Source organism: Eurypyga helias, unplaced genomic scaffold (genome assembly GCF_000690775.1).
Source record: "Eurypyga helias isolate BGI_N326 unplaced genomic scaffold, ASM69077v1 scaffold13928, whole genome shotgun sequence".
Taxonomy (NCBI): Eukaryota; Metazoa; Chordata; class Aves; order Eurypygiformes; family Eurypygidae; genus Eurypyga; species Eurypyga helias.
Window position 1 is genome coordinate 1 of NW_010269050.1, and position 20,169 is coordinate 20,169.

Sequence of the window (20,169 nt, forward strand, 5' to 3'; positions counted from 1 at the left end):
GCGCTGTGCTGATAATTTATTACATCGTTACGTATGATAACAGGCAGTGGGGCTTAGTAGCATTTTCAAGTCCTGTGTTTCACTTCATTGTTTACTCTTTAGGCCTGATACAATTCAGTGTAAAAGTAGTATCCTCGGTTATTTTTCACTACATTCCACTTCACTAATGGGCAAAGCAGAAATAACATACGTTTCTAGGAGTTAATTCAGCTTCAAGATGAATCTCTTGCTCTTTGGCAGAAAACTGCTTCAGTTAATTTACAGATCTCTACAAACCTTTCTAATAAACCAGCGGGGTGGGGGAGGAAGGGACGGAAGGGTTGGTTGTTTCAGTTGGTTGGTTGGTTGAGGGTGGAGGAGTGTTGGCTTTCTTTGTGTTTTTTTAAGAGCAAAAGAAACGTCCTCCTGAGTGGTCTGTCTAGCCCAATAGTCTATTTCCTAAAGTGGCAGTAGGAAATGCCCGTGAGTTTGGCCACTGCCTGCTCTCCCTCCTCCACTGCAGTCATTGAATCGGGGATGTTTGAGAATCCCTGCCTGTTTGCTTTTTTGTGTCCATTTATGGACCTGTTGGACATGAGTATGTCTAATCCCTCTTTTACACTGCTGACACTTTCCACTTCCATGACCTCCTGTGGCAACAGGCTCCAGAAGTTATGTGAGAGAGAAAGAAAGTACAACCTTCTATTTAAATATCTTTTTTTATTAAAGGGTAATCTTGTTGGTTTCAGCCTGTTGTCTTAGTAATTGTGGGATTTGATAAATTACAATTCTGCCTTGACCATTTGTTGCATACCATGACCACTTAAGTGAGATGTGTAATCACATGCAGATGGAGAATCCCTTCAAGTGCCAATTGTAATTGTTTCAAGAGATTTGGACTAATCATAGGCTTTAGAATGTTTTCTTGGCCATGCTTTGTTTATTGATGTTTATGTTGTTAAGCTTTTTTACTTTGAAAGAGAAAGTTTGGCGGGTTTTAAAATTTTGGGAAAAGGATTGATTCATCTTTATAATGACATCTTGTGGACTAATTACAGTACACTTGAAGACATGAATGTGAAATGTGGTAATTGTCTAAATGTTCATGTGTATGTTAAATATAGTGTGTGTGCCCAAGATTTACGCTGCACTAACTCTGGAACCCAGGTAAACAATACTTGGCTTAAGCTAATTTCTGCTACAAAAGGGAAGTCAGTATTAGTTTTGTCACGTCATCTACGCTGATATTGGTCAACTCAATGTGTTCACATCTTGTGTATTTCAAACTGAATGTTTTTTCTTTATTTTTCCTTCCTATTATCAGCTATTTCCTCGAAGATGTACGTGGTTATACGTCATGAACAATTGCTTGTTATCAGTATCTGGTAAGTTACGGTGCTGTCTTTGGCTGGTAGTGCTAGTAAACATTTAGCTTCGTATTTGAAATCATAGAATTATAGAATGGTCTGTTTTTTGTTTTTTAATTTCCAGGTAAAGCTTCTCAGCTTTATTCCCATAATCTGCCAGGACTCTTTGATTATGCAAGGCAAATGCAAAAATTACCTGTTGCTATTCCGGCACATAAACTTCCTGACCGAATACTTCCCAGGTAAATATGCATCATCAGATATATGAGAATATCTTAATTCTGGGAGTCCGGGATATGCCTGTGAAATTCTGGAAATAACCAAATAGTGTAGAGCTCTGTTCCGTTTGCCACAAATAACCACAAAAATATGGGCATTAGTCATAGGGTAGACCCCTACATTTACACAAATCAAGATGGGAATATACTCTTATTAATGAAATGGGGTTTGGTACTACATAAATCCTTGTCATGAAGCCTCTTGTTTCTGGACATAGGTCTCTTCAGGTATAGTCCGGTACAATAAATCCTGGTTGTACTTGATGCTAAACAAAACCTAGGGTCAGTGTTGTGTACCTACGGTATTTCAAGCAAGTAGAAATTGTGATCTTACGCTGGGCACTTGTCTTTCCAAGGCGGGTGGGCAGGATGTGTATTCCCTACTGCAGAGGGAATAGGCTCATGGGTTATTTTGAAAGCTGGGAAGAGTAGAGCTGGAGTAGAGATGTGACATTCGTCACTGGCTCGTCATTTTTCACAGGTCTGTGTAGAAGGGACTTTTGTCCCCAGATGCCTACAGCACATTGTGCTTGCAGTCCCTTCAATTTTGTTTAGTAGCAAGTGCATATAAAATCCCAGAAACTGGGTGTACTGCTGGCTGCCAAACAAGATTTAGGAGCCTGTTCAGATCAAAGAGGAGGAGGTAGTAACACTAATCTAGTTTGCAGAGAAACCTTCGATTCTTAGAGTCCACAGTGAATCATTCATTCTTTTTCTGGTAGGAAATTGTTTTACAGAAGACCTGACTTTCTGCTACCTTTGGTTCTATTAACAGCCTATTAACATTTAATTCTTGGTTTCAGGAAAGGCTTCTTGTTCAGTCATCTGTAAACATAATGATGCAACACTTGTCTGAAAACTGTGCTCTTCCTAGAGGCTAAATTCTAATTACCTGAGACGTAATTTGTGCTTTGAATTGTTGTCTTCTGTGTGCCTGCACCAGTGTTCTGCTCCTCTCTCTTCGAATCTAACTTTGGTAGAGAGACTTTGGCTTGAGAACTGCATCAGCAGTGGACTAATAACCATAACTGGCAAAAGGAACATGTGAGGAAGACCTTCAGACTGTGTTCAGCCTGGAATGGCACTTTACCTAAATTCCAGCAGGCTGAAAACTTCTTGTGCAGCCGTGCCACTTCCCAAGAAAGATGCAGCACAACCTGAATGTGCAAATACCAAGCCAGTCATTCAAAGGCAGGAGGGATTCATTTAGAAAATCCGTTTTGCTGTTTTGTCCCTTGCTGTAAGGCATCAGGGTAGTAACATTTAGGCAGGTGGAAGTAGTACATTTGAAGTATGTGGAAGAGTATAATTCTTTTTCTTACCAAACTACAAAGCGTATTCTTCAGCAAGTTCCTGGATACCATGATGATGCGTGCTACATGAAAAATGTAGATGTGTTAAAAGCAAACGTTTTGGTAGAGAATATGCAAAGCAAAATAGAATTGAGAGTAATTTGTGAGGTTTATATATTCATCTGCAAAATGGTCTAAGCTCCATTTATGATACTTGGTAGATAAACATTCAGTAGCAGAAAATATCTGTGGTAAGTCTCCTTTCCAGCTTCTTTCAGTTGAGTGACCTTGAGTAGTTTCTTTCAAAACTTCCATGATTTTTTTCCAACCAAAATTTACGGCCAGTACTCAGTTTTCATGCGGCTTAGTCCTGCTGCATTATCAGGTCACTTCTGGACAGCTTCATTTGAAATGCTATGCAAGTATTTTCCTTGTTCGTATCTCTGACTGCAGCATCTATCTTATCACTCCACTTATTCCCATCTTTTCTACAGCATCAAATTAGTGGTTTTGCTGTCAAGGCGACTGTGTCCAATCTCCATACTTTCTGTTGTCTTCTAGTCTGTATAGAAACACCTATTCCCCCTATCAATAGATAACATCATCTTCCCTGGCTTATCTGATGAATTTTCAAGTAATTGTTCTTGTGATTTCTCACGGAGCGTCCCCTGCGTATGAGAAAAGATCTTGCAAAGCTGCCTTTCACACCTCTTCTTGAAGCACATGCTGTGCTGCCTGTTGCAAAATCTCGGCTGTTAGTTTTCAAGGGCTGTGGCCCAGCAAGCTATCCAGTATGGCATTGTTTCCCACACCCCTTGGGTCCATGTGTCCTGTTTTCAAACTGTAATATCATTGGGTCAAGAATGGACTTTGTTTGCTGTCTAGTATCCAGCACAAGATGCAGTAAGTTACAGCATTACAAAGAAGAATGATTGTGGGACTACCAATAAAAATAGCAAGGGATTGTGGTAAATGATGCTTTAAGGTACCGATGGACCTATTCCTTTCCATTCTTGAATTTAATTGCCTTCATAATGCTTCATAACCGAGCAGCATCTCAGTGCTAACGGAAGGATCACCATGTATGTTCTAGGCGTATAATTTTGATAAATATACAAATAAATACATTTTTAGGTTGGGGCGGGGGGAGAGGGGCAAATAAAATTTTCCCACCACCAACTCTCTAAAAAGCAAATTTATTCAATTGTTTTGATTGATGAATAATTCTGTGTTTGTATCTTGTAGGAAGTTCGCAGTGTCTACAAAAATTCCTGACACTAAATGCTGTCAAAAGTGTTGTGTTGGTAAGTGAAGATCTGCAGAATAGTTGCCAAGAAACACTACAAGTGGTGGCAGGATTAAGATTACACGGAGAAGAGACTTTTGTCATTATTATGCAACTGTACATTTGCAGACAGTGAGCTTGTTCATGTTAGTCCTTGGCTTTAAGCAGTAAAAACTTTCCCGTTTCACTTTTCTTGTTTAAAGACAATTCTCAAGAAATGCGGAGAAGCAGAATGCGTGTCAAATTTAAACCAGCCCTCAGGGAGAAACTGATATCAGTGGATGGAGTGTTATCACCAGGCTTAAGCAGCCTGACTTCCTGGCACAACTTTCGGTTATCAGTATTGGGTGATAAAACACAAGGCGTATTTTCAGTTCTCTGAGGACAGTGTTGTCTCTGAAGCCCTTACAGTGTGTCCAGAGTGACAGCTACCAAAGCCTCAAAGCTGCACTGTGTTAAAACATGTTTTGAAATGGGGGTGGGGGCAGATAGATTTAAATAAAAACCAACCAAACACCAAAAAAGAAAAACCCAAACAAACAAAAAAACCCCAAAACCCAAACCAACAAACCACAATCAACCAACAAAAAAACAAACAAGCGCAAACCCCCAAAAACAAACAAACAAAAACCAAACCCAAACCACAAAACCCCCCCACCAACCCAAAAAAACCCCACACAAACAGGAAAGGCAACTATGGATGATCTCCTGGGGTTCAGCTCTCATCCCTGGGAATATTTCACCCGCTGTTTGGTGTGGGGAGTTACATTATACAGGGGTTTTCAGAGACTCAATAGTAAGCAAGCATCTGTCATTTAGCCTGACAAAAATCTCCCTGACATTTCTAAAAAATCTGATGTTTGTTCTCACTTCACTGCCCAGCCAACTGTTATAAAACTTGACTTGTTTTGGGATACAAATTCTCTGGAGTGTTGTAGGGTGTCAATGATACGTACTGTGTACGTCCAGGCCTTGACCTAAGTGAAGCTCTAAGTGTCAGTGGCTGCTGAGGGGAACATCCGGAGGTGTGGAGTGACAGGGATCAGAGTAGGTACAACGCTGGTTTTCTGACAGGAAAATTAATTGGGGCGTCCATATGTTTTCGGGTTTCTGTTCATGAAATGAGAAACCTGGTGGCGTGCTCTTCTGTAATCTTACAGTTTCTGTACTTAGAGGCACGGAATTTAACAAGAATGCTGTGGGACTCGGCAAAAAAAAATGTTGTCCTGGCATTCGGAGATAGCTTAGCCTAGTAAACCTGGAGTCATACTTGCACGACAGGCGTTAAGTGATAATTTGTGATGGCAACAAGGGCAGCTACAAAGGGGAGAAATGATAGATTCCCCTCTCCTGCCTTTCTGACTACGTGCAGCCTAAGCCTCCATTCCGGCTGGCAACGTTAGTACCCCTTTGGCCTGGGGGAAGTAGCAGTGCCACAGGAGATGAGAACTCGTGGTCTCGTTTCTCCACCTTGCAGGCCTTGGTAATGGCATGTTTTGTGGTTTCTGCTGCCGAGTTCAGCCGTACTAAGGGTCGTACCAAGCCTCACTTGCTGCCGTTCGCAGTTGGTTTGACTAACGCCAAGTGCGAGCTTGGAGTAATGCAATCAAGCTTTGATGTTTAAGGTGCCAAGGGATTGCCAGTGGATTTACTTGGCGGGAAGGTGGCATGAGTGCATTTCACTTGTGTGGGTAGAATGGGGTTGTAGAAGCTTGTTACCTGAACTTGTGTGGTTAGTTGCCTGCTGGCCCACAGACACTTTACTGCAGTTCACACCTGGTCTTTAGATGTAATTGCACAAAGTAACACTTGTCCATCTTCATGGATAGGCTGCCAGCGCTTAAGAGTGAAATTCTGTCAATACTGCAGAATTACAGCTGTGAAACCGATTTCACAGTGCCCAATTTTGCAACTTTATTATTCTCTTCCAGTTTTTAGTTGAGTTGTGTCAAACACTAGAAGAACGACGATTGAGTGGAAGCAGATGATGTCACTTAAAAAAAAAAAATCAATTTCCTGCTAATCTAGAAGTGCTCATCAGAAATACAGAGCTCCTGAATTTCAGGCTTGCTGTGACAGTGCTTGGAAAGCAACTCTCAGGTGGCAGTGATTGTTCAGTGCCTGCTGGGTAACTGCGTCACAGAAAAAGCCATCATTTAACAGCTTCTCATGATAATTTGGAGATAGTTTAGACAACATGGTGGAGCAAGACACTTCAAATGTGTATGCAGTCAACTATTATTTTTTTTAAGACTGCCTAAGGTAGTAAATCTCATCTACCAGTCTGGAAAAAAAACCCAAAAACCAGCAGTAAACTTCGTTTCGAGTTGGAGACGTGAGACACACCACAGCACTGTTGTCAGCGTGGCGTATGGCTTATTTGGCACCAGCTGCTAGCTGTTCGTGCCTGGTGGAAGGGTAGCCCCTGCTCCAGCATGCCCCCTGTCAGTATTTTCACAGTGTGGATGTTGGCTTGCCAACAGCTCCCTTATATGTAAAGATCAGAGTGGTGGTAGTGGGTGTTTTCCAAGAATGTGCACGGGTTTATTTAGTTGGAAATTGTTGATAATTTTATTTGCTTGGTACGCTAATGTATTCTACCTCTTCTTTTTCGGCAGTGAGGAATCCCTGCACGGGCCACAAGTACCTCTGTGGAGCACTACAGTCTAGCATTGTTTTGTTAGAATGGGTTGAACCAATGCAAAAATTTATGTTAATCAAGGTAATATGATGATAAGGTGAAATACTCTCATTCTCAGTTCTATTTGTCATGACTTGTTAAGAATAAGTATTAGCAATCTCTTGACTTATAAGACTTTTCTTTTGGTTTCTCTTGACTTACATTGAAAATAGCTATTTGTATGTATAATATGTATTAACTGTCTCAAAATATTTATAGGAATGTTTTTTTTTGTGGAGCACTTCAGTTAAAGAGCAAAGCCCATCACTTTATGAACGTTGCCTTTTAGTTGCACAGTAAAAGAACTCTGGCTGATAGACTGAGACATGGCAGAGTGGAGTGATAACGTGCGAGGAGTGGGCTTGTTCCCATTCCAGAGAGAAGGTGGCCACTTACTCTATGTTTTGTGACACTAGAGGGGCCCAGAATTGCCAGTTATCTCACCACCTGAAGAGGTGGAGCCAAGGTGGAGTCATGTTTGTAGAGAGGCAACAGCTATGACTTGGTCGGCCTGGGCAACGAGGCTGAGAGACTCCATAGCTGGGAGAGCAGTGGTGGGCATTGCCCACTCTTGTCATCTCTGGACAGCTGCACAGGACACGTGATGAAAGACATCCTGTCTTATTTTTAAATGAATTGGCATGAGGAGTCTCTAAGCTTCTTAACCCAGGCTTTTTGTATTTATCATTTACTGTTATCTAAAGGAGTGAACAGTGTTACAAAACGTATGGCATAAAATTTACCGTACAGTTTAAATAGCTGATAGCAACTCAGACTAAACTTGTTTCCCTTCTAATATCTATTTTTTGTTTCTTAATCTAGCACATAGATTTTCCTGTACCTTGTCCACTGAGATTGTTTGAAATGCTGGTAGTCCCTGAGCAGGAATTCCCTTTAGTTTGTGTTGGTGTCAGTAGAGGAAGAGACTTCAACCAGGTGGTGAAGTTTGAGACTGTCAACCCAAATTCTACCTCTTCATGGTTTACAGAAACAGGTTTGTGTGCTGCTGTAATTGCATTCAGAGATTTTCCTTGATTTTCTGTTATAGCTGGAGCACTAGAAAGGTAATTTCCTTTGAGGAAGCTAATGGTTAAATCATGGAGGCTGAGTGGTCGTTGTAAATTCTCTGTTTAAAGGGGTGTCTGGTTGTACCTGCTTTTACATGCACCTTTTTTTGATGCTTCTACTTGTTGAACTGCTTGGGTTTCTTGAGGTTTTTGAGAATAGCAGAGGATGGAGTTGTGGTTTCTTGCATTTCTATAAATCAGGCTTTACTTTACCATTACCCATTGTGACGTTCTGAGCATGACTTCTGTATTTTTAATAGATTTTGGCAGAATCACAGTCTGAGCAATTTCTTTCAATGTCTCTGTAAGTGTGGGTTGGCTCTTGTGCAGTACCCAGTGTGGTCAGAAACGGTGTGATCAGCCTCCTGCTGAGAGCAGATTTCTGTTGTTCTAGTATTTATGGAAAGGGAAAAGGATTAGGACCGCTGGTAGTGGGAGACCACGTATGTCTCTCTCACTGGTCTGCATGCTGTGAGTGAGGAGGCCACCATCTGAGCAACAGTAAAAATTCTCTGAAGAAGAAAGTGTGGACCCCAGTCATGGCTTGCAAGCTTTAGAAGCAGTAAATTGCTTTGTTATTACCAGGCACAGAGCCCTTGTTGATCCGTGATGAATTTTCACATAGCCCTGTGCTGGAATATAAACGTGTATGAGTCTGGCTGGTGTGTACTGTGTAATTCACCAAGGAGTACAGTTTCCACCAGGAAGGTGCCTGCTGACTTTCTTGCTGCTGAAAAGTGTGTCAGGTTTTGAAAGAGTTTAACGCATAGTTACAGAACTCAGCGATCAGCAGATGGCCCATGAATGCACGTAACTACCTCAAAGTCAGTGCATTTTGTTTTCAGACTCACACATCTGTTTGTGTCACTGTGTGACTTTGGTAGAGTCCATGCAAGTAGCATGTCGAAGAGAAATTCTTTGACCCATAATGTCCCGTTCTCATTCTTCTCTCAGTATTGTCTGCATCAGTGTCTAAATGCAAGAATCGTAATTCCTTCCTGGTTCCTTCTTTTTTATGCAGAAAGTTTAACATTGCTTCTTTAGCAAATACTTCTTCAGCTTCCTTGGATCATTTGCATGTTCTTGTTGTGCCTATGTTGTTATTTTCTCCTGTTTGTTAGACTCTAATTTAAACCCTCATGTTGTATTGGTTTATGCCTGTCCCCTGCTGGCAGGGGAGCGATAATGCAACGAAACAGATTTTTCAGTGTTTTTAAATGAGAAAAGTGGGCACCATATGGTCAGAAATAGCTTCCATCAAATAGTAGTTTTGATTGGTTGACATTTGACCTTTTTTTGTAAATGTCTGATGGAACTGTTTTTTAAGAAATTAGCTGGCAGAGACTTAGTGCAGGGGTTTTCTTCCCTTGCCATCCTTCCTTCTGTTACTGGTTTGGGTTGGAAGGGACCTTAATGTTGGCTTCAGCCAGTGCCGTCCATGTTTCCACAGCACATAATGTGGCTGCACAGATTTGAACTCTCCCGTTCGCCCGTTGCATGCTTTCATCGTGGCTATGTCCACCTTTGGCTAAGAGCAGGCATTAGGGGTTGGTTAAGGTCATGGAATCACAGACTGGTTTGGGTTGGAAGGGACCTTAAAGACCATCTAGTTCCAACCCCCCTGCCATGGGCAGGGACACCTTCCACTAGACCAGGTTGCTCCAAGCCTCATCCAGCCTGGCCTTGGACACTTCCAGGGATGGGGCATCCACAGCTTCTCTGGGCAACCTGTCCCAGTGCCTCACCACCCTCTCCGGGAAGAACTTCTTCCTGAGATCCAATCTAAACCTCCCCACTTTCAATTTAACCCCGTTACCCCTTGTCCTGTCACTACAGGCCCTTGTAAAAAGTCCCCCCCAGCTTCCTTGTAGCCCCTTCAGGTACTGGAAGGTGCTATAAGGTCTCCCCGGAGCCTTCTCTTCTCCAGGCTAAACAAGCCCAACTCTCTCAGCCTGTCCCCATGGCAGAGGGGCTCCAGCCCTCGGAGCATCTTTGTGGCCTCCTCTGGACTCATAAATGTATACCTTCCAAGATAAACAGCAAAAAACAGATGGAGGGAACATCTCAAGGAGCACATTTCTGCCATCATCCTTGGGGAGATTTTTGCTTCTGAACAGGACCACGGATTTTATTATTTAACTGAAAGCTGCTTTTGTATTTTAGGTAACATGCTCTAACTTCTCATATCTAACAGATGTAATGGTTTTCTCTTTTCTGTATGGAAGAATGCCTACAGAATCGCTGGCAGTAATGTTGAATTAGTAAGAGTTTCTTTTTGTGTAATTTTAATGTTAAACAAATGGACCAAAACTACACTTCTCTTTTGAGTTGATGTGTCCACTAATCACTTGTGGGTCAGATCCTCCTGTTTGCTGTGACGGAGACTGCTGCAGCTGGATCCCAGAAGAGAGGAAAGTAACCCTTTTTTCAAGGGTTTGGAGAAGGAAATAATCCCATATTTTTGAAAGAACTGGTGATGGAAAGTCTGAAATTAGCAGCAAGTGTTAAGTCCTAATACAAAAGTCCCTAGCAAGGTTTAGGAATAAAGGCAGAAAAAAAATGGAGTGAAGGAGCATTCAGGTTCAGTGTGGACAGTCTCCTACATCTGCCTTTTTTGCAACAGAAATATTAAACAACACTGAGAATAAAGGGAGAACAATGTACACATGAGTTTGCTTTTGTGATATGGCTCAGAAAAGGCTGGATTAAGTCCATACTTTAATATTACAGCTTCAGTTTTCCTGTCACAGTCAACATATTGGATAAGTGGACATGACTCTCTAAGAGAAGAGAAATGTCACTGGTAAGATGATTGTTTTAAGTAGATAAAAACACACTAACCCCTTAAATTGTCTCAGTCAGTACAACTTCCATTTCAGATTTCATGCTAATTTACGTTGTGAACTAACACTGTCATTTTTTTATAGACACTACAGAGACAAGTGTTGTCCATGTAACACAGCTGGAGAGAGATACCATTTTGGTGTGTTTGGATTGTAAGTTTTAGTGTCAACTAAATACATACGTATGCACGTACTTGCATACTGTCTGTCTTCAAATTAGGTGATACGTTGAAGATTAATTCTTGGTTCATATATGCTATTTATTGTCTAGGCTGCATAAAAATAGTGAATCTGCAAGGCAGGTTAAAGTCCAGCCGCAAACTGTCATCGGAACTCACGTTTGACTTTCAGATTGAATCAATAGGTAAGTTGGATTTCTTTATTAATATTGAATATCTGGGTAGACCAGAGGGGTGGGCAGTCACCAACCGTGTGAAATCTAACAGGGGCAAGTGCTGCACTCTGCGCCTGGGATGAGGTAATCCTGGTTATACACACGAGCGGGGGGATGAGGCGCTGGAGAGCAGCCCCGTGGAACGAGATGAGGGGATGTGTGTTGTTGGCAGGCTGAATACGAGTCAGCAGCGTGCGCTGGCAGCCAGAAGGGCCAGCTGTGTCCTGGGGGTGCTTCAAGTACAGCATAGCTAGCCAGTCGAGGATAGTGATTGTCCCACGCCGCGCTGCAGCGGGGCGACCTCACCCCGTGCTGTGTGCAGTTTTGGGCACCTCGGTCACCGTGAAGGACATCAGACTCTTGGAGGTGTCCAGAGGAGGGCAGCCAAGATGGTGCAAGATCTCAGGGCAAGACTTAGGAGGAGTGGCTGCAGTCACTTGGTTTGCTCAGCTTGGAGAAGAGAAGGCTGAGGGGTGACCTTGTCACAATCTACAACTTCCTCAAGGGAGTATAGGGGAGGGGGGCTGCTGATCTCCTCTCTGGTGACCAGTGATAGGAGATAAGGAAATGGTATGAAACCGAGTCATGGGAGGTTCAGATGGGACATTAGGAGAAGGTTCTTCAATCAAAAGGTTGCTCAATCACTGGAACAGGCTCCCCAGAGCAGTGATCATGGCACTGAGCCTGTCAGAGTTCAGGGAGCATCTGGATGATGCTCTTAGTCAGGTGGTTTAGTTTTAGGTCATCCTGCAGAGCGCAGGGAGTTGGACTCAATCATCCTTATGGCTCCCTTATAACTCAGCATTCCATGATTAACTGGTTTGCTGTTAGAATACAGAATTGGAGATGCTAACTGTCAAGTCTTTGGCATTTGAAACACAGTGTCACTTGTGTCACTGGGTGGGAAGGCCTAGCGGGAGGTTTAGTGTGCTGTCGCTGTGTAACATGTGTCCGGAAAAACTGGAATGGAGCAATAACCCCAGACAGTGTGCTGTCGCTGTGTAACACGCGTCCCTAGGAACAACTGGAATGGAGCAATAACCCCAGAGTCTTCCTTGATGATGCTAAATGTCTTTGCAGCAGGGTGGGAGCTTTTCCCAAAGAGCTCTGCTCTGTTCCCTGCATACCCGCCCAGAGGCAGGATGCTGCATGCAGGTAGGACAGATTCTCCCTGGGGGACTGCACGCTTGGCCTCTCTTTAAGGAAGGCTCCAGACCCATTTCCTGTCACAGATATCAAACGCAGGTGTCTGTCAGCACGTTTGTTACACGGGAGAGAGGTGGGAAGTAGAGGGCTCTACGTTGCTACTGTGGAGGGACCATATTAGCCAATAGATGCTGGGAAAGTGAAAAATGTCACTGCAGTGTTCCTGTAACTTTTCCACTAAAATTCAGCGTACATTTGTTGCTAGTATTAGAATCACAGACTGGTTTAGGTTGGAAGGGACCTTAAAGATCATCTAGTCCCACCCCCCCTGCCAGGGGCAGGGACACCCTCCACTAGACCAGGTTGCTCCATGCCTCATCCAGCCTGGCCTTGAACACTTCCAGGGATGGGGCATCCACAGCTTCTCTGGGCAACCTGTCCCAGTGCCTCACCACCCTCTCTGGGAAGAACTTCTTCCTGATATCCAATCTAAACCTCCCCACTTCCAATTTAACCCCGTTACCCCTTGTCCTGTCACTACAGGCCCTTGTAAAAAGTCCCCCCCAGCTTCCTTGTAGCCCCTTCAGGCACTGGAAGGGGCTATAAGGTCTCCCCGGAACCTTCTCTTCTCCAGGCTGAACAAGCCCAACTCTCTCAGCCTGTCCCCATAGCAGAGGGGCTCCAGCCCTCGGAGCATCTTCGTGGCCTCCTCTGGACTCGCTCCAACCAGTCTATATCCTTCTGATGTTGAGGGCTCCACAGCTGGACGCAGCACTCCAGGTGGGGTCTCACAAGAGCAGAGCAGAGGGGGAGAATGAGGACGAATTCCTGTTCAAAGGAAAGGACATATTAAGGGCTTGACAGAAGAACAGTTTTACAACTTTTTCTGGTTGGGTTGGGAATATTTGTAAACCCTGATTATTAAACAAATACATAAATGTGCAGCTGCTTTTGAGATGGGTCTGTGTAAGTGAACATGGCACAGTAGAACATAACTGTGCAAATTTCAAAAGTGCAGTCGTGCTTTGGGTCTTAAAAGCAAGAGTTGATGTACCTAAAAACTGATTCTAGTGTTCTGTGTTGCCAGTCTGTCTACAAGACAGCGTGTTAGCGTTCTGGAAACACGGCATGCAAGGAAGGAGCTTTAGATCAAATGAGGTGAGTACTGCAATTTGCTTCCGATTGGAGCTTCTAACGTAAGGCAAATCGAGTATAAACGCCTAATGCTGTGGTCTGGGGAAAAGTACAGCAGCTCAGTAACTTGTAGGTTAGACCTGGAATCTGGAGTCTCACTCTAAGCATGTCTCATTAGCCACACATTAGTAAAGCTATGCGAGACCCCGTCAAGTCTAACATATAAACCAGAAAGGAAGAAGAGAACGGGCCACGATGCCACAGGAGATATCCAAGCCTAATTCTTGGTAACATTAATCATCTTCACCTTAAATTGCTTTGACGACCAGTCTCAGTCTCTGAGCTCCTCACACGTGGATACCAAAATGTGGGATTTGCCAGTGGTTGCACACTCCTCTGCTGAGCCTTCGCTTTCTGTCACGGTGTTGAATGAGTAGCCTGTTGTTTTTTAGATACTTCTCTGTTCCCTTGGCTTACAAGTACTTTGAAGATTTTAGTGCCCAGCTTTCACAAGAAGTGTTTTTCATTCTCAGGAAAAAATGTCAGATTGGCCTAAAGATTTTTTCTAAAATTCCAGTGTAGTCCCTTTTTTCAGACAGTTTGATATGATTTTTTGACAAGGTTAAACCCTACGTACCTTCCCAACTCCTTTTTTCCTGATGCAAACCTTGTGCATCTACGTGTTAGTTGAAATGCTGTGCTTTGTAGGATTTTCATGAGTATTTTAATTTGGTTGTTAAAGAACATTTGCAAACTTCACCACTTGCTTCTTCACTCTCACCTTGCCCGAGAAATTGAGCTCATTATGACTGATTGTATTTTAAGGTTACTCCATGCCTAACTTAGGTATTCCATATTGGTGCACAACTGCGTTTATTTGCACAAAGCCGCAGCTAACCTAAGCTGTTCTGACAGCGAGCCCGCTCTTTGTGGGAACAGGGACCGGAGACTGCTGTCAGACTGCTGCTCGTCTCCGAGCCTGCAGACTGTTCTTGTGGCATTTCTGCCTGTTCGATCCCCAGGCGTAACTGTCCTTCTCTTGAGCTCCTGGTGGTGAACACCGTCGGCCCTGAGGAGGAGGTGATGCCGATGGGCACTTCTCCAACTCCAGGCTCCTGCTGGCAGCGTTTTGCAACACTTTTAGTGAATTACTCCACCCATTGGCGCTCCGTAGCTCTGATCCGGTTGTTAGAGGACATGCCCCGGAGTGCTGCAGCCCAAGGGGATGCTGTATTTTGTGTAAGTGAGGTATAACGAGGAACGCTGTCATCTTGCTTGGTTATTGTCAAGGCAAAGCCAGCACCTAAATGAAGAACACAAGGTAGAGCTGAGCTGTTGGCAGAAGGCAAGCCATCCACAACTTTCTCTCTGTAGAACATGTCTAGGGTAAGCTCTCGGGCCTTTTTTAAATTCCTTCTCTCTCCTGATTGTCCTCCTAGCCACAGCTATTAAAAATAAACCAAACAAAAAAACCCCCAACACTAACCAACCAACCCAACCAACCCAAAAAACCCCCACCCAACAAAACTTCACCCTCATTTCATCTGTAAAATGAAAAGCCTTCATTACCAGGCTCAGATCTTGACTGTATGTGTTACTTTTGGGGAATTTTATACCATGTATTATGTGGGAAACATCTACATGGGACAAAAATCTGACCAACCTAATTTTGCAGCTTGTTTGTCTTTGAAGACATTGTTAGTTCAGATTCCCTGATCTAATACCCCGTGGTGTAATTGGGGGTGATCTGAGCAGCGTGCAGTGTTACTTCCTTCCACAACCGTGACCTTCCACAGTGGTTTGATTGAGTGGCAAGAAGGAAACACGGAACTTTGTAAATTCTGAGGTGAGATGCTCAAAATATGGACCAAGGTTGTGCAGGCATCCCCACAACAAGCAGGAAGTAGTTTTCTTAAAGTGGGGAACTTCATTGTTGTGAATTAACATTCTCTTGCAAGTTCCCTGTTCCAGAAGTGAATTCAGTAGCTAATGCTACTAGGATGTGGGAAGGAAAGAAGAATCTCTTCTTTCCTCAAGAATGTGGCTGCGTGGGAGCTTTGGAAACAGGGCTGCCCGTTCTTGGTGTGACTTGGTATCATTTGTGATATCCTTTGGAGTGTGCAACAGGCTTCCGTTGGCTTTACTGATTAACATGTTTTGTTCGGTGCTTTGGTATCCGTGTGATCATAAAGATGTGGCACACAAGTACAATTCACCCACAGTAAATAAAGCTCTATTGCACTAGTCTGAAATGTCAAAATACTAAGTTTTCACAACGGGCATAACTACCACGAGTTAAGATGATGTTCCTCTGTTAAGGCTTTCAGACTATGAATTGTTACTATGATTCTGAATTTCAGCAAAATGCATTTTATGCGTGACCTACCTGACCCATTTTGGATATCTGCTCTAGAGTGAGACAGTGTGTACCCTGCAGCTACCTATTTCAGTTATAGGTGTAAGGAGAGTTGCACCAGCAGGAAAAAGAAATAAGGAAGCTCATAAAATTGAGATAAGAACTATTTACTAATTAAATCTCAATTAATATATACAAGTACTACTAAAAATAAATAATTAAAGAATAGAAAATAAGACATATGATACAATATGATACAATTATGATACAGTTGCTCACCACCCCATAACCAATGCACAACCAGGTGCAGAGAAGCGAGAGTCAGACCCAGAGAGCCCGAGGGCTGGAGCCTGAGAGCTGTTGCAGCAGATTCCGAGCAAACCCTCGCAGCGATAGCACGACCGGGAAAACTAAACACACCCACCAGCTCACTCATGAAGGAGCCAGCACAGGAGTTAGCAAAGCAGACAATGCAGGAGTCAGGGAGAGTGTCAGCAAGTGTACAGGAGTGAACGAGCAAGGGAGGAAGGGAGAGAGTGATGGCTCCCAGACCCCCTCCTCACCTCTGCCCCGCGCATGACGTACTCTGGAATGAAACACTCCCTTGGTCAGTTGGGGTCAGGTGCCTGAACTGTGTGTCCCTGCACTGCCTGTAGCGAGACAGCGAGAGCTGGGAATGCAGCTGCAGGGTCAGAGGGGGAGAAGGCCCTTGAATCTGGTGCAGGCATTGCCCAGCGCCAGCTGAGACCTGATCAGTGCTGCTCTCTGCAGCCAGGAACAGCTTCCTAGCAGCCATGGTAAAGAGAGTTAACTCTTCCCTGACTGAACCCAGCACAGGGAGGAATTACAGAAAACTGTTAGATCTCATTTAAAAATAACAGTTGCATTGAAGTCTGTAGCATATCGAAGTGAGTAGTACATTTGTAACATCAGTCATAGTTCTTTTCTGTGGGTTGTTTTTAAAACCAAAATAAAAATACTTGTGCGCTTAACGTGTAAACACTTGTTTTTATTTTCTAGATCACACAAGAAATTTCTGATAATACGAGGATATTCAGGCTTCTGGGATCTGACAGGTATGAAGAGAAGCGAACACATCATGCCAAAATAGAAGAGTACATGCGTTCTTCTACCTTGTACTAGTTGTGTTGCTTGTTTCTCATGACTGCTTTTTTAGCCATCTTACTGGTGCCTTTGTGTACATGTTTACCTTTCAGCCCTTCAAGTTTACTTCTCTTTCGTAAAAAGAAAAAAGTTCTTCTGGAAGTGTCTGTAGGCTTCCAGAAGTACTCAGCTGTGCTAGCAAGCTCCTACTGGGCTGCAGTCATGTTCTCCAGTCCTCCTTTTTATGCTGTAATTCTTTAACTTGGTGAAATCTTTAATTTCAGATGCTCTGCTGCAGTAGCTCCTCAAGGTGTATGTCTTGAGACATGCAAAAAATACTTCAGAATTTAAATATCTCACTTTGAACCCCAGAAAGGAGCTCTGCCAGTTGTCCTCCCAACATGACAGCTCAGCTCTTGCAGGGGCTCTTGGGAATTCCCAGCTTAGCTGTGCGTCGGCACCTGCTTTGCAGGACGCTAACACGGTGTCTGCCTGACCCGTCAGGTACCAGCTTGCCAAATCCGTAACTGCTGGTTTAGGGGTGCCTCTGATTCTCAGCTTTCTCTACCCTGCTGTCAAACTTCGTACTCTTGCAGCAGCCCCAAACGCAGAAGTTTTGTCTTCCGGGAGCGCACGCTGGTGTGCCTGTTTCACCAGTAATGTCTCCGTATGAAAGGCGAAGACAGGCTTTCGTTTTTCTGCGGGGAATTGCCTCCCTCTTCTGCCACTTGCAGTGAAGTCACTCTCTTGTGGCAGCTTAGGGCTACCAAGAAAGCCTCACATCAGCTGAAGGCGTTCCCTGCGTTCTGCTTCGCCGAGCTTGGGGCACAGCCCTGTGATTTAGCATCAAAAGCAGCGAATGGTGCGGTGGCTTCAGGGGATGGCGAGCAGTGATTTTTGCTGGGTGGGGGTTGAGGATTCTGCCCTATGGTGCAGTAATTGATAGCTTTTGGGTAGTGGGTGGTTGTAAGGAATACTCATCTCTGAGCTAAGGGTTTTACCTCTCCATCCCAGTGAGGTGTGCGTGGCACTTAGCTTGATTATGTCATTTCTCTCAGTTGTTGAGAGACAGCACAGCTCAAATTAAACATGGGACTGACCTCACAAAGGAGTGTGACGTTGCACATCACTGCCGTGGAACAATAATGTCGTCTTCCCCACGTGTGGGTCCGTCTGTTTCCAGCCTGCACTAGTAGTAGTGGTAGTAGTAGTAGTAGTAGACAATGTTTATAGACTTGACACTGCAGTAGATATTGATCCCAGGTTCTCCAGATAGCATTTTGCTTGTAGCTCTGTCAGGATTTGTGCTTAAGCTGTGAAACCTTTTTCCGTACGTAATCCCTGTCATTTCCTAGGCAGTTCGTAGGAACTGGGGTTCTGAGAAGCCAAAAAACGAACTAGTCTGATAAGAGCTTGTGTGTTGCCTTTTCCTGGTGAGCAGGAGCACGGCAGGAGGCTCCCGTTGTGGAGCATGCGGGGCGGATGGTGGGTTTTCTGAGCGATGGTTTAAAGGCAAGCACCCTCTCCCTGCCTGAGCACGCGGGGGTGGGTTTGAGTTCCCCGCGACCTGCCTTCGCTCCACCTTGTGCGCAGAGGTGAATTCGGTCATTAACATCCTGGTCCGTTTAGCAGTTCTCGCCTGGTTGAAAAGGTCTCAAACCGTTTGTGCAGGGGAGCTGGGACCGCTGATTTCTCGCTGAAGAGAAGGGTCCGATCCAGGATGTAGCTAACCCAGTCTCCTGTCACCGATGCTGGCTGGAAGTGGGGGGCAGGAAAGGGGTCAGCGAGGAGATTGCGCACGTAGCAATCCTTTCCTTGGGGACTCTCTCAGCCCGCAAGTCTCTGCGACTCTCGGAGGTGGAGGAGGTTTCTGTGGATTCAGGTTACAGGGGGCTCAGGGAAAGACTAGCAACGCTCACAGAGAGTCAGCTTTGGTCACCTGTCACGTGCAGTGACGAAGGACAAGACTCGCAGCTTCCAGAACGGGAGCCTGATTAACGGGTTGGCTTTGGAAAGCACTTGGGAAGCACAAGCCCAGGCAGGGGAGGGGTCAGTGATGGACCTCCGTCAGAAGCCCCTTCGGAAAGGTCGAGAGGCAACAGGCCCATGTTGTGGAAAGGGAAATTCCGTCTGGATGAAGGAGGGGAAGACAATCACGGTGAGGGTGGCTGAACACTGCAGGAGGAGTCCAGAGGGGCCGTGAGGGGTCCTTGAGGACCTTGCCTGGGCAGGACCCCGAGGTAGCTTTGGGGTTGGCCTTGCTTTGAGGGGCCTTTGGCCTAGAGGCCTCCAGCGAAAGAGAAATGCCCCCAGCCCGATGGATCCTGGGGCAGACCGTACAGCGTATCAAGGGGTGTTTTTAAGCGAAGGCTTACTTGACGCTGCGGCTTTTCTGGTTTCATTTTAGGGTTGTGGTGCTGGAGAGCAGGCCGACGGAGAACCCGACAGCCAACAGCAACTTGTATATCCTGGCAGGGCACGAGAACAGTTACTGAGAACGGCACGTGGCGGGCAGCTCGGCGTGACGAGGAGACTCCTGCTGCGGCAGCATTCGTGACTGGCTGAACTTGCACAACAGCTGCAGCAACCCCGCTCTGTAATTTATAAAGTTACTTTATAATTTATTGTGGCACGAGAGGAAGACGAGGGTTGTTCGGAGCACGGACACGTAAGCGTTACGACACCACGGAAGTGCTTCGTTTACTGTTATGTAATCTTTGTACATAGGCGCTGTTTTTCGGTCAAGCTTCTTGCTGAAGACCCACACTGACTTTCTGTAGATAGCAGCCCTCCTGTCAAGTACGAGTGTCCCACCTGTACAGACCTAAAAGTCACCGAGGATGCAAAAATTTAAATCGGGGTACTATTTTAAGGACTTCTCAAGGGTGTATTATCAAGTGGGATGCTAGCAACAAATACTACATTTAACAGTACCATTGTATTTTATTATCTGTAATTTACTAATACAAACAAATCTTAACTTTGAGATATTTTAACCGAGGCTGTAAATGGATTACGATCTGGTTTTAATTTTGATGCAACACACTGGTGTTCATGTTTGCACAACGTATTGAGATGTGATGTATTTAGTCACAAAGGTAAGCTGTGACTCTGTGGGTATGACTTGGACTTCGAAGTTCCTTTTAGTTTACTCGGGTAGTTTTCTTTGTGAAACAAACCAGTTAAACACCTGTATTTTTATATTTAATTAAAACTCCTTCCAATTACTTCTGTATGCTTGGAA

The 20,169-nt window shown here is 44.4% G+C and overlaps 1 protein-coding gene across 1 annotated transcript; it reads left to right on the plus strand.

Annotated features, from left to right (window-relative positions):
- Positions 1-1,306: 1,306 nt before the first annotated feature.
- Positions 1,307-19,791, plus strand: LOC104514324 (mitogen-activated protein kinase kinase kinase kinase 3-like). The gene is made up of 10 exons (XM_010157969.1): positions 1,307-1,364; positions 1,477-1,588; positions 4,162-4,220; positions 6,820-6,923; positions 7,704-7,875; positions 10,876-10,944; positions 11,063-11,155; positions 13,419-13,489; positions 16,842-16,897; positions 19,333-19,791. The coding sequence occupies exons 1-10, from the start codon at positions 1,337-1,339 to the stop codon at positions 19,418-19,420; spliced, it is 852 nt and encodes a 283-aa protein (XP_010156271.1). The 5' UTR covers positions 1,307-1,336; the 3' UTR covers positions 19,421-19,791.
- The last annotated feature ends 378 nt before the right edge of the window (positions 19,792-20,169 follow it).

Bases quoted from the DNA above. Each gene is read 5' to 3' on its own strand.
- LOC104514324 (XM_010157969.1), top strand. From the start codon at position 1,337: ATGAACAATTGCTTGTTATCAGTATCTG. The intron at 6,924-7,703 runs GTAATATGATGA...TTCTTAATCTAG, and splicing joins AAAAATTTATGTTAATCAAG to CACATAGATTTTCCTGTACC. The intron at 7,876-10,875 runs GTTTGTGTGCTG...ATTTTTTTATAG, and splicing joins TTCATGGTTTACAGAAACAG to ACACTACAGAGACAAGTGTT.